The sequence below is a fragment of the Lolium rigidum genome, chromosome 1, assembly GCF_022539505.1.
Source record: "Lolium rigidum isolate FL_2022 chromosome 1, APGP_CSIRO_Lrig_0.1, whole genome shotgun sequence".
Classification (NCBI taxonomy): domain Eukaryota; kingdom Viridiplantae; phylum Streptophyta; class Magnoliopsida; order Poales; family Poaceae; genus Lolium; species Lolium rigidum.
Genome location: NC_061508.1, coordinates 105,333,485 through 105,347,262, shown reverse-complemented (window position 1 = coordinate 105,347,262; position 13,778 = coordinate 105,333,485). Strand labels below are relative to the sequence as shown.

The 13,778-nt window shown below is 46.3% G+C and overlaps 2 protein-coding genes across 3 annotated transcripts; both read right to left on the bottom strand.

The window, feature by feature from the left end:
* Positions 1 to 3,603: 3,603 nt before the first annotated feature.
* On the bottom strand, positions 3,604 to 7,322 carry LOC124708046. Its single transcript, XM_047239766.1, has 5 exons — positions 7,251 to 7,322; positions 4,864 to 5,684; positions 4,565 to 4,723; positions 4,106 to 4,370; positions 3,604 to 3,980 (listed from the first exon to the last, which is right to left on the bottom strand). The coding sequence occupies exons 2-5, from the start codon at positions 5,671 to 5,673 to the stop codon at positions 3,946 to 3,948; spliced, it is 1,269 nt and encodes a 422-aa protein (XP_047095722.1). The 5' UTR covers positions 5,674 to 5,684; positions 7,251 to 7,322; the 3' UTR covers positions 3,604 to 3,945.
* Positions 7,323 to 9,464: 2,142 nt separating this feature from the next.
* LOC124707915 lies at positions 9,465 to 12,988 on the bottom strand. 2 transcript variants are annotated; one of them, XR_007005035.1, is made up of 6 exons: positions 12,864 to 12,988; positions 10,840 to 11,669; positions 10,522 to 10,680; positions 10,053 to 10,317; positions 9,826 to 9,930; positions 9,465 to 9,776 (listed from the first exon to the last, which is right to left on the bottom strand). XR_007005035.1 is itself a non-coding variant. In XM_047239632.1 (5 exons), the coding sequence occupies exons 1-5, from the start codon at positions 12,883 to 12,885 to the stop codon at positions 9,896 to 9,898; spliced, it is 1,311 nt and encodes a 436-aa protein (XP_047095588.1). In that variant the 5' UTR covers positions 12,886 to 12,988; the 3' UTR covers positions 9,465 to 9,895. The 2 variants fall into 2 exon arrangements, 1 of the variants encoding a protein (XP_047095588.1); XM_047239632.1 differs by having other exon boundaries at positions 9,465 to 9,930.
* Positions 12,989 to 13,778: the final 790 nt, after the last annotated feature.

Genomic DNA, 13,778 nt, shown 5'->3' with positions numbered 1-13,778 from the left:
GCACGCTTCTCTCTTTCAGCCACTACCAGTGGCTCTTCCATGACAGTAGCGGTGCTAACACAGCAGTCACTGTACATGTGCACAATCCTCTTCACGGCCACAGTCTCTCCGGTGGACAGCTCACGGGACCGCGACAGCCCGCCCGGTATCTCCCGGGCGAAGTTGTTGGTCGGGAGCAGTAGGTGCTGGAGGCTGGAAGACGACTCTGCCTTGTCGCGGTTGCACAGGTCGCCTGGGATGCTGCCTGTGAAGTTGTTGACGGAGAGCACGAGGAAGTTGGGAGAGCGCAGGTGAGCGCGTTGCAAGAGTGCATCGACCATGGCGTCGGTGGACGACCGCAGGTGCGGCGCCATGCCCGGCATAGAGAGGCCATCGGACACGGAGATCCCGTCGGCCATGGACAACCGGCAGCACCGCGGGAACAGAAGATATCGCGGCGGACAGGGAGAGCGCCGGGGAGGAGCTTGACGTGGAGAGCGCAGAGGAAGACGAGGCAACCGGCAGGGTGGCAGCGGGGAGCCCGGACGCGGCCATCGCGCGAGGAAGAGGCACAGCGACGGCGTGGTGGATTAGCCGCACAGCCGCTCTGGCGGCACAGTGGAGAGAGCGGAGAGAAGGAGCAGCCACCACGTCCGGGAAAAATCTTGAATCTTTGCCAGCGACAAGAGAAAGAGGAAAACTATAGGGAGACTCTTCTTGGATAATCAGCGGCAGGGCTAGGTCCCGACATGGAGGACAGAGCCAACCCTCATGCCCCGGGTCTCGCGGATAAAAGCCACAGGAAAAGGAGCACTGATGTGACGGAAATATTGCGTCAGGTGGAGAGAAAATGTCCAAGGGAAATAACCATGCACGAAGCTCCAAGTTGTAACAAGTGGTACACAAGACACCCACACCCATGCCTGGGTGTACAAAATCCGCACTCGTATGTTATAGTGTGAATTGTATTTGAGGATGGAGTGAATATGTGTTGTAGTGGTCTGTTCTGACGTTCTATGAACTGAAACAATGCTGTTTGTGTTTGTTTTCCTAGTTGTAAGTAGTATTATTTAGAACCTTCTAGGTATAGGTGGAACTAAGTAGTGAAAACTCACGAGGCCATAAATGTCCTAACTTCTAGCCATGAAGTCGGCCTATGACTACCATATCAATTAAATGAAATCTTGTGCTTTTAACTTAGATGTTGAATTATGTATTTACGTGTTAAGAATTTGACTAATATCTCAACGCTTTTCTACCTCGAGCAATATCTAGCCCCCACCCTGCCCTAGAGCCATATCTAGCCCACCATGTTGAAGTGGTTTCTTCATGTTAAAGTAGTTGATTTAACATTTGTGTTGTCTACGTTGTAAGTTGTAACAACAAGGTGGAGTTGTTCCTCCACAAATCGTGCGTTGCTTCAAGTGGTACCATAGCCTTGCTGCTCCATTTTATTTGTTCATGTTTCCTTAAGGAAGCTGCATCCAACAATGGAAGGGCCGAGAAAAATGAAGATCAAACACATTTAATGTGGCAAATTTAGCTCTTTATCATCCATAACAAGCACTCTATAAAGAAGGCCGAGTTCTTAACAACCAGGGGGATGATGAGGGCAATAGTGAAAATAAAGCAGAAGTGAAATCCAGTACTAGCTTCTATACACTTTTATATTCTAGATAATTTGGTCTTTTAGTCGTAAAAAACTGGATTTCACTTTTAGAGAATCAAAACAAGGTGACTAAGAAACCAGACATGAAGATCTGGAGGCTTCTCGATGTTGCCGTGGAGAGCACCTCGCTCTCTCGTCCCCGGCCACTGAGGACGCAGAGTTTGTCCCCGACCCCGGTGACGGAGCAAGGCCACCATTGTGCGGCCAAGTCGAGCGCGTGCAAGACCACCGTGCGAGAGCCCGCCACCCCCAAGCCACCGGCCGCATGTTCCTGTTTCTGGCCATCCGCGACATAAAGGACGTCCCCGACCTGGTGACGGAGAACATGGACCTCTCGCGGAGCAAGGCCGCTCGAACCGCCGCCACAGTTGCGCGGCCAAGTCGAGCATGTGCATGGCCACCGTGCTAGCCCCCGTCACACCTAAGCCGCCATCCCACTCGACCCTGAACAAGAACATCTGAAGCACCTACCCGGCGGGAAGGTCGAGTACGCTCCATGCAAGATTGTTATCCTGCCCACAGGATCCGGACACGGAAGTGCTTGCCGAGCTCCTTTCGTACGACGCGGGCGGGGCGGCCTCAGGGGACTCCCCAGCGTGAATATTGTTGGACATTGGCCGTGGGGGAGATGGAGAGGAAATTATGCAGGGGATATGGAGATATGGGAGAGAGGAAGGAAGAAGAGGAGGGGGACACGTTTGGTTTTAAGGTAGTGAGCCAACCTCAGAAAATACAAATGAAATACACAGAGTTAAAGATTGATACACCAAAATGTACAATCTAAATTTGGTGTTCGCGGTACAAATGTCAAACGGACTCCTTATGCACTTGATTTTTCTAAACATTTCAAACTTCCAAAGTGGGAGAAATAAAACATACCTCTCACAAGTGACTTCACAATTCTCTTCGTAATGATGTGTTCTTTCAAAACTCAAAAGTGATAATATTAAAGCAAAAAGGCAAATAGCTAGATTTGCTTGAACCTGCGCATCATAATGCGAACGTCCATCCTCGATAGCAGATCATTAGGTACAAGAGCTGTGATCAAGTGATTGGCTCCAGGTATAGGAGGAAAATATCTACTTGCCTCTTCCTAACCATGCCACAAGCATTAAGGGTAGCGAAACCGAGACAACGAACACCTACCAACGGTTGCAAGTTATCTATGTTGATATGGAGTGCTCTAGCAAGGACAATGATCAGTACTCCACAACAAATGGGATCACGGTTGTGATGAATTTGCTTGGTGATTTGTGAATTATAGTAGTGATTGGCTAGCGGGACGGCAGCACATGAGGAGAACAAAGTCTTATCTTTCAGGGTGAAAATCCAATGTCTTATCATAATTGTTTGGGCATGACAATAGCCTTGTTGAAGACATTGTTTTAAGAGCACGAACTTTCTCTACGATGAAAACCTAAAATTTATGATCGGACGACAACGATGTTTATGCACTTTTTCCTTGTGTGGACATCGCTTTTGAAGAATTTGTACTCCGGGGGTTATTTTGGAAGTGGTTTGTGTTGCAGTTACAAGACATTTGACTACTATAGCCGGAATGTTTGTTTTTTCTTCTTCTTTTTGTTCTAAGGCTGTGTGCATCCCTAATGTTTTTAGGATATTTTATTATTGCAGAGGCTGAATTTAATGGTATATTCACGATATTAATATATATTATTATCTCATTATTATTTCAATATTACATGCGTATGTAAATGTCCACACGCAATTCGCAAAAAAAAGAGTAAATGTTCATGACGATATCAGAGAAAACAAGTTGGAAACTTTTGACCTTTTAGCTGGGTCATCGAGAGATTGGTACGTATGGGATGACGGTCTGTTAGTTCCTTGCATCTTAAGGCTGCATGTCATTTTCATGTCTGAATTAATTCTTGCATCACCAGAATAATGCCAGTGCAAAGCTAATACGGTGTACACAATTCACGCATAGTATGTATGTACACCACCAATACGTATTCGTATATAATAAGTTAATAACTCGCAACAAAGTATTTGTACAAGAGATTGTACAGGTTTTGCGTACTATTACATAGTCACAGGTTCTCCTTCTGCTATGACGAAATTTATACAACTCAGCTTCATACACTACTACTTATAATCAATTACAGATCAGCAGGAACTGACGGCTCATCGAAATGACACAACCTGCAGCACTGCACACGATCACTTACCGTGTAAGCTAACTATAATATTGTTTCATCTTCTTCAGGCATCACCACTTGCATAATTGTATTGCACCTCATTAATAGATAGATGCTCATCTGCTATTCTGCTATTCACATGTTTCTGGAGATCCATGCCGGTAAGCACCCTAGAAAAGAGAGATCAACTGTGGGTTCAAATGACATACACATTTGCAGTTCTGAGATTACTCACTGCAATATGAGTGATTGCAATGTCAGTGAAAAATATGGTTTAACTTTTAGATAAACTCACATTTGGCTGGGAAACTGAAGCAGAGGGATGGCGCAGGAGCCGGCTGCTGCGGCTCGGCCACGAGGATGTAGAACAGGCCCATAACGCCGGTGTGCTGGCGGTCGCTGCTGTAGTTGGACACGACGGTCAGCACCTCGCCGTCGCTGACCTTGATGGAGCCTGGTTTAGGGTAGCATGTCGACATGCCGACGATGTAGTTCGCCTCGTTCCCTGCCTCCTGCCCTGTACCGTAGGTCGGAAGAGATTCGCATAGAAGGCGTCCGTCCTGCAGTAAGTCGAATGTAACTCACAAGTTAGGCTTCGCTTTGACAACCATTTTGACATCATAAAGAGAAGGTCTCACTCAGATTATGTGCGTTTTCAGATCGGTAGTAGAGACTGTTCTCCCTTAAAATCACATTGAGCAGTGGATAAGCACAATAGGTAAGAGATTAGGATACTAATCCTGTAATCCATTACCTGGCCATACAAAGAAGAACCGCTTCCACCAGAGTGCTGGTGCGCAGCACCGAACACGATATCTCCCCCACGCGGTAAGAGCGCTCTAGAAGTCTTAATATGGATGCAACAATCGTTGGCTCGGTTTACCGCGGTGCATTCCTCGACTTGATACTCGATCTGTACAATCAACGGCTTAAATCATAACCCAGCCTACTAGATATTTGAGGCGTTAATGATGTGCATTTGAAATAAAATAGTAGTATGAGAGTTCTCAAAATTTGAACAGCTGCCTGTTATGTGAAGTTTTACTTGCATACCTTGCAAGAATCAGTAGTTCCATCCAGCAGAGAGGTGTCGGTAACGTCAAATATGTAAATCTTGACAGGCACCACCGCATCAGTCCAGTCGAGCCACGTCACCTTGTACTGCAAGAACAGCTTCCGCACCTCGCCATTGAACCCTTGTTTCACCTCACACTGCGTCTGATCATAGCAGCAATACAACCCACCTGTGTAGTTCTTCGGGATCGTGCGCCCAAACTCATCAACTGTAACGTTGTAGAAGTCACACCTGCACTCGGCGCAGCTAGGTTTGTCGACTACGCCCCTCGTGTCGATGGCATGAATGTTGAGCAACCATTTCTGCTCATAACCTTCAGGCGCCTTCTCCGGATTGCCAACTTCTATCCCGTAAGGATCAGGAACCCATGTGGCGGTGCGGCGGGTCTCGGAACCAAGGCCGAAGAACTGGCCTAGTGTGGAGCACACTCCATCATTCCCTCCAGGTACCGCCTTTGGAAGCTTTTCCGAATCAGCACTATGACTGTTCTTCAAAGCATAGTATGGTTCCACAACCCAGTGATGCAGGTAAGTCTCATGGAGTGGGACGGAGACGCCGCTCTCATCGACAACCTCTGCATCAAAGCTCTTGATGGCAAGGTGACCTTGAGGGAAGTCCATGTCATAGTGGTACTTGTCTGAGACTGATCCAGGGGCCAGTAAGATTGGCGGAGAACGGAACGTCTTTGATTTCAATAGATGACCTTTTACATTATGGGCTTCAGAAGGTAGGGGGGCAATAGCAAATAGGAGCGTAATGAGCAGCACAACAGGCACGGACATTTTCATCTTGTTACCAGCTGCAAAAGTCGATCATCTATCAGAAGAATGAAATAGGATTGTCCAAAAAATAAGCTAACTAATAGATGTAGACTATTTTGTTATAGTATTTGATTGAAAAAAGTGAAAAGAGAACCATGATTAGTAGCCACATGCTCATATCTGAACCAAAATTATTCCATATCTTGGACGTGTGGTGCGAAATGTTGAAAAAGCTCCCAGGTATATTTCATTGATTTTTTTTGACAAAGAGTATATATTAATATCGCAAAGATACCAATTACACCCAGCCTCTACAACAACGTATTGCCCTATTGGCAATAAGGATGCACATAACAAAAAAGAAGAAGAATTATAATAAAAGAAAAGCCCCACTTAGAAAAACTAAAACGTTTAATAAGCAAGTTGGGAAAGATAGAATGGGCATGTGGAAAAGTCCAAACTGTTGCATAACATAACCATAATAAACAATTACATCAACTTCACAGATTACCTACATAAATACTGCTATTATTATTCAAGTAAGTATCAGGATGACTTATTGCCTACACATAAAAAATCACTAAACGGGGCAACTAGATATGTTCAGGCACCCTGACTCTCTGAACCTTTTCAACCACTAAAAAGAATACCAACAAATACGTGTAAGGTAATAAAAAGGATATAAGCAGAATAGTAGTAAGAAAGCAAAACTGAAATGTTCACTAAGCAAGTTGGGACAGATAGCATGGGCATGTGTAAAAAGTCCATACTGTTGCATAAGATGATCATAATTAACAATTACATCAACTTCATAGATTACCTACATAAATACTAGTATTATTATTCAAGTAAGCATCAGGATGACTTATTGCCTACACATAGATCATCACTAAACGGGGCAACAGGATATGTTCAGGCACCCTGACTCTCTGAACCTTTTCAACCACTAAAAAGAATACCAAAAAATTATGTGTAAGGTAATAAAAAGGATATAAGCAGGGGATGTCAGCTAAAAGCTGTGAGGCACAGCTCGCCCCAAACCTGGAACTAAAAACACCCCTCACAAAGAAAAGATAGTTTCTCTTATCTGAACAGTATGTACTGACCCATACGCGTTGATCGCAAAATATCAAGAAATAAGTACAAGAACAAAACGGATAGAAAGATTTTCCACGCGCCCTGATTCATGCGAGTTTTATCGGGTGAATCTAGATTAGCTTAGATAGCTGCTGAGTGGACTTGGGTGGCTGCTTAATTTCTTAAGCAAAATGTTGTTGTAATCTGATAAGAACCTTCTACTACTATATGCAATGAAAAACACTGCTTTTTCGTCAAAAAAAAACCGGATAGAACCAGAGAAGTTATGCTAAGAAGGGATCTAAGGACAATTTTGTTCCTGTACCGATGGATTGATTGAATGAAAGATACATCAGAGGCCGCACGCAGAGCAACCAATAATCCGCAGATCATAAATCAGAGGCTAATGATTTTGATGCACAAGATGCTGGGAGTTTCAATCTCTAAAAAAGCTATCCTAACAGATGACGGGCAGAGGGAGCAGAGCTAGGAGGGCAGAGAAAGAAGAGGAGGAGGACGACGCGTACCAGGACGAGGACGGATAGAAAGGGGACTGACGACTGGGCGGAGGAGGAGAGGAGCCGTGGGAGTACAGTTCGTGTGGCCGATTTTATAGGCGTGCGGGATGGCCCGACGTGGCGTCGGCCGCTTACGGCAGTGCTTTGGGTTTCTGCTGCGCGGTAGTATGGAGTGTGATTTGAGGGTGAGTGCTAAAAAGAAAATACCCCAGTGTGGTCCCGTCGGGCGGAAAACCCTAGCGCCGCCGCCTCTTCCTCTTCATCCTCCGGTCTCTGTCCTCCTTGCCGCCGCATGTGCGCGCTTGCAGGGCAAAGCCCGTAATGCTCTAGGCGCCGGCAGGTCGCCCTCTTGCATCGGGCGCGTAGAGGAGGCGCTGGATCGGCGGCGGTGACCACCGGCCGGTAGCAGGGCTGGCCTGGGGTCGGCATGATGGGGTCTAGGGCGGGATCCAGGGCAGCCGCCTCTGACGGTGGTTCTGCGGCGCGTCGCGCCTGGCGGCCTTGGCGAGGGCTGCGGCGGCCGGGTGATGGCTTGGCGATGCGGCTAGCGGCAGGGTTACCCCGACGGATGCAGATCCGGTGTCCATGGCGGCGAGGTCGTGCTTGTTGGTGGCCGGTGGATCATCTGCGCCCCTCCCTCCTGGCGGCTCACGGTGGTGGCCTACTTCGGTGCTGGGGGTGGCGGCGGACAACTTGTCGACGGGTATGTGGTTGGTGGAGGCCTCGTCTTTCGTCGATGAGTTCGATCGGGGGGCGGCGGCGTGGGGCATGCTGATCTTCCTAATAAAGGTGGTCGTCCTAGGGTTCCTCTTGTGTGAAGATGGAGACCTTCCTCGGGCCGGTCATTCTTGATCTGGCCGGACTGGTGAGTTTCGGAAGGTTGCGCCAGCGAATGTAAGAGTGCACCCTATGCCTGGAATTTGCTAGATCGGGTGGTATTCGGTCATCTGCACCCATACTTTTATTCTGACAGTTTGGTTCTGGAGGGAGCAGCGCGAAGCTTCGTTCTTTGTTGCCATCAGGAGATATTTTGGTCCATGGTGAAGTTGGAGGCAGAGAATATCATGAAGCCTGGATTGGACGACTAGCAATGGAGGTTCGAGTCCTTACGTTGTTGAGGGCTTGCTTGGTGTTTTGGGTTTTGCAACAACAGTATGCAGGTGGGGGCGGAAGCATAAGTGAAGTTCAGAGTGAGGGAAAAAAATCTAAGGCGTGGCCTTAATTGGTTGTGTCTACCAATAGCCTTGTTGAAGGCACTGTTTTGAGAGTGGGAACTATCTTCAGGGTGAAAACCTAAGATTTTTGATCGGACGACGATGGCGCTTGTGCACTGTTTCGTTCTTGGACGTGTCGCTTTTGGAGAACATGGAGTTCATGTGTTTTCTTGGTGGATGTATTGTTGCTGCTAGGGCTGGAATACCGTAGCATGGATTTTATTTTCTTATCTTCTTTTTCTTTACTTGTTGTGTGCATTCATACTGCCTTTAGGGTATTGTGTTGTTGCAGATGTTAGGTGTATTTGGTACCTCTCGATATTAATATATTTCCTTGATCAAAAAATGGAGTGTGATCTGATTCGGCACGGGCAAGACGATTTACACGACTTTTCTTTCGAGACTAGAAGTAGAAGGGGTGAGGCTCCATCGCGCGCGGCCTCCAGATCGAGTGTCGTCCCTTTGGCGATGATCGCGCGGTCCAAGTGTTGCCACGTCACCTCCAACCCGATCGAATACATCCTAGGTTTTAATGTTGCAACCGACTTGTACCACCGAGCAGGGTCATTTCGACATCGATGTCCTCGATAGGGGATTGGAGGAGAGCAAATGCGACGGTGGGGTGGGGGGGTGGGGAGGGGGGTTGAAAGGAACACTATAGGGGATTTTAGAAGAAAAAAAACCCAAATCTTCGCTCCTAGGGACTTGAACTTGGGCGATTGAGTTCTACATCTACTTCCCTAAATCATTTAGGATCACTTCTTATGGCGGGGCGTCGGTGATTTGCTGCACCAGGGGTCCACGCTAGCGAACCTAGTTGTTGCTGTGAGTTTCCTGCATGCTCTGCTCTAAGCTTGTATCATGTACTAGTTGTTCTATCCGTTTGCTGAAATCCGCTAGTACTTGTAGTAGCTGATGTTGCAGCCAGGACTTGTTCTAGGGCCAGTTTCCTCCATATGTTGACTTCAATGAATATGCTTTCTCAGCCACGGGCAACGATACATTCTAGTGCACCAATTCCCCACAATGTATACGCCAGTGTATCACTAGTAAAGACCGCAAGGTGTTCGTACAAGAGATTGTACAGCTTTTGATTACTATTACACGGACACTGATTTTGCTTCTGCTAATGACGAACTCATAAAGCTCGGCTTCTTCGGAGACAGATGGTACTCAACTACAGATCATCAGAAACTGATGGCTCAGCGAAATGACACAACCTGCCACTCACTGACTGCTGCGTATATACTAGTATTAGCTATACATGACAAAAACCCAGCCATCTTGTAATATTTTCCCCGTTAAAGGGCGATTTTATTGACTCAAAACGTCTGTCGCATCTCGTAAGCTAACTGTGATTGATCGATTGATTCTTCAGACATCACCATTTGCATAACTGAATTGCACTTCACCAGGAGATGATAGATGATCATCTTCTCTTCACATGTTGCTGGTGATCCATGCCGGTAAGCACCCTAGAAAAGAGAGATCAACAATGGGTTAATATGAAATGCAAATTTGCAGCTTTCAGAGTTCTCACTGCAGCAATATGAGTATGCTCTGGGGAAAGACATGGCCAAGTTCTAGAGGAACTCACATTTGGCTGGGAAGCTGAAGCACAGGGATGGCGCCAGAGCCGGCTGCTGGGGCTCGGCCACGAGGATGTAGAACAGGCCCATGACGCCTGTGTGCTGCCGGTCGCTGCTGTAGTTGGACACCACGGTCAGCACCTCGCTGTCGCTGACCTTGACGGACCCTGGCTTAGGGTAGCACGTTGACATGCCGACGATGTAGTTTGCCTCGTTCCCTGCCTCCTGTCCTGAGCCGTAGGTTGGAAGAGATTCGCATAGAAGGCGTCCGTCCTGAAGTAAAGCAAATGTACGTCACAAGTTAAGCTTCCATTTTCCCAAGAACATGTTGTGATGTTGCCATTTAGACATCATATATAGAAGGTCCCATTCAATTTGTGCAGAGTTTGAGAAATGTAGTATTGTATGTTTCCCCCGAAATAACACCAACCAGTGCACTAGCATCGCATGTAAGACACTAGAGTACTAATCCATTACCTGGCCATACAAAGAAGAACCGCTACCGCCAGAGTGCTGGTGTGCAACACCGAACACGATATCTCCTCCATGCGGTAACACTGCTCTAGAAGTCTTAACATGCGTACAATCATTGTTGGCTCGGTTTGCCGAGCTGCATTCATCGACCTGGTACTCAACCTGTACAATCAACGGGTTAAATAAAAAACAAATCTACTACAAAATACGATTGAGCATTTGAAGTAATTTGCAAGAAAAAAAAAGATTGAGCATTTGAAGCAATACGAGAGTTCTCAAAACCTGAAACAATTGCCTTTATGTGAAGTTCTATTTGCATACCTTGCAAGAATGTTCAGGAGTCCCATCTAGCAGAGCGGTGTCAGTAACGTCAAATATGTAAATCTTGACAGGCACCACCGCATCAGTCCAGTCGAGCCACGTCACCTTGTACTGCAAGAACAGCTTCCGCACCTCACCATTGAACCCTTCTTTGACCTGACACTGGGTCTGATCATAGCAGCAATTCAACCCGCCAGTATAGTTCTTTGGGATTGTGCGCCCATACTCATCTATTGTAACATTGTAGAAGCTACACTTGCACTCGGTGCAGCCAGGCTTGTCGGCCACACCCCTCGTGTCGATGGCGTGAATATTGAGCAACCATTTCTCCTCATAACCTTCAGGGGCCTTCTCCGGATTGCCTGCCTCTATTCCATAAGGATCAGGGACCCATGTGGCGGTGTGACGAGTCTCGGAACCAAGCCCAAAGTACTGGCCTAGTGTGGTCTTGCACACTCCATCATTCCTTTTAAGCACCCCCTTTGGAAGCTTCTGTGTGTCAGTGCTGTGATTACTGTTCTTCAAAGCGTAGTATGGTTCTGCAACCCAGTGATGCAGGTAAGTCTCGTGGAGCGGCACAGGGACGCCGTTCTCATCGACAACCTCTGCATCAAAGCTCTTGATGGCAATGTGTCCTTGAGGAAAGTCAATATCAGCGTAGAACTTGTTTGAGACTGATCCAGGAGCCAATAAGACGGGTGGAGAACGGAACGTCTTTGACTTCAGTAGATGACCTCTCACATTGAGGGCTTCAGAGGGCAGTGTGGCAATAGCAGATAGGAGCGATATGAACAGCACAACAGACACAGCCATTTTCATCTTGTTACCAGCTGCAAAAATGGATCATCCATCAGATATGATTGCCCAAAAAGAAGCTAAACAACCTATTACAGAATTAGTTACATTTGAGTGAAAAAAAAGCATTCTATAGCAATACAAGTAACTATATGAATCAGAAGAAAGTCAGTTTACACCTGATAAAACTATTTTGCGGAAATATACTTCATTTGTTGTCACATATCTGAACTGTTTCTGAGGAAACATGTGTCTATAACTGTTGAGCGTGAGCATATATCTTAACTGGCTTTGAAAAAGAAAACATATATGTCTATAACTGTAGAGTGTGAACATCTGTTCTTGAGTTCAGGTGCAACTTCTCTTGAAAGAGTATTGAACTGACTACACAATAATATAAGCCTACGTTCCTTCTCAAACTGATTCAAGACAACTATCCTACGTGGAGTATGAAAGGACGAAAGCTCCGAGGTATATTCCACCGAATAGCAAGAAAGCGCAACTGAAACGTTTACGAAGCAAGCATATCTGTACTTGAGCAACTTGGCAACAAAAAATCCAAACCCTTGCAGAAGACAAACCATAACAGACAATTACATCAACTTCGCGGTAGTTTCCCCTATGTCAATCCGGTCTGTAAAAAAGGTGGGATGTTTTATAGGTTACCTAAATAAACTAGTATTCAAGTGAGCATCAGGGATGACTTCTTGCCGAGACATAGATCATCACTAAACCGGGGAACTAAGCTAGATATGGTCAGGCGCTCCGGCTCTCTGAACCTTTTCAACCACTAATAAAATAAATCGAGAACACCACCACTAATAAAATAATAAAAAGATAAGCAGGAGGGGTGAAGGGCTAAATCAAGCGTGTGGGAAGCAACGAGCCCCCAAATCTGGAACCAGAAACATTCCCCACGAAGAGAATATGGTTTCTCTTATAAACAGGAAACAGTGTACTGTGCCATATGCGTGGATCGCAAATAGCAAGAAATGAGCACGAGAGCAGAAAAAAGGATGGCACAAGAGGAGCTTGGACACGACGGGATCTACCGACGGAATCTTCTCTCTACCGGCGGATTGACTGAATGAAATATAGCACAGAGCAGTCAATCAATACGGACTGTAAATCAGAGGATTCTTCATGACAGCTATCCTATCGGGTCATGGGCGGTGAGGGCGGAGCAGAGCTAGGAGGAGGGAGAGGAAGAGGAGGACGACGACGCGTACCTGGAAGGGGACTGACGACCATACGGAGGAGGAGCTGTGGGAGCTCAGTTCGTGCGGCCGGTTTTATAGGGTGTGGCGTCAGAACACGTGGCGGCGGTGCTTACGGCAGTGCTTGCGTTTCTGCTGCGTGTACGTGTAGTAGTATGTGGATTTGATCTGAACGCGGGGGAGGCAGTTCACACGGCCTCTTCTTTCTAGAAGCGGCAAGTTGGATTGTGTTGGATGTTTTCTTGGGGAGGAGTTCTGCCTTTAAAAATTTGCAAGTCTAGTGCTGAGGTAAATCAATATGAAAGTGTATGCAGTAAACCTAGTCCTGAGGTAAGATGTGGGGAAATTAAACAAAATGGTGGGTTAGTTAAGAATTACGTGCTTATTGGCCGGTGGTACGACCATATGAGCCGTAGACTTGGCGGCGAAGGCAGAAACATCAGGCTAATTATCGCGGTGAAGATGGTGCGGTCAAAGAAGTTGCCCACAAAATTCAAAATTTAAAATTATTTAAAATTGAAAAAAATTGCCCACCGTTGTGAATGAATTAGTAGATATAATGAGGGTTGGTTTTTTCCCGAGACGCTCCTTGAAAACCCTATATTTTTTCTAGAAGAAGGAGCAAGATAGTTCGCGCGACTTTTCTCTGTGGAAGGTGGCGAAGCTGTGGCAAGTTGTGTTGTGTTGCATACTTTCTTCGGCAGATTTCTTGCTTTAGAACGTTCTTTTTGTTTTTTTGGGGATGATGTTCAAGTTTTCACTACAAAAATGTGTGTATTAAGTCTAGTGTTGAGGTAAGATATGGCCAAATTGATCGAATCAAGGCGGAAAAACTCGCACTGTCGGCGAGCAACAGATGTGGTTTAGGGGGAGCATAAGGAGAAATTTTAAGTTCAATGTATCTCAATTTAGTGTTTGATGTGTATG

Coding starts and splice junctions, on each gene's coding strand:
- LOC124707915 (XM_047239632.1), bottom strand. CDS start 12,885: ATGGTCGTCAGTCCCCTTCCAG. Junction 10,681..10,839: donor CTCCTGAACATTCTTGCAAG/GTATGCAAATAG, acceptor TTGATTGTACAG/GTTGAGTACCAGGTCGATGA. Junction 9,931..10,052: donor CTTCAGCTTCCCAGCCAAAT/GTGAGTTCCTCT, acceptor TCTCTTTTCTAG/GGTGCTTACCGGCATGGATC.
- LOC124708046 (XM_047239766.1), bottom strand. CDS start 5,673: ATGAAAATGTCCGTGCCTGTTGTGCTGCTCATTACGCTCCTATTTGCT. Junction 4,724..4,863: donor GAACTACTGATTCTTGCAAG/GTATGCAAGTAA, acceptor TTGATTGTACAG/ATCGAGTATCAAGTCGAGGA. Junction 4,371..4,564: donor GTTCTTCTTTGTATGGCCAG/GTAATGGATTAC, acceptor GACTTACTGCAG/GACGGACGCCTTCTATGCGA.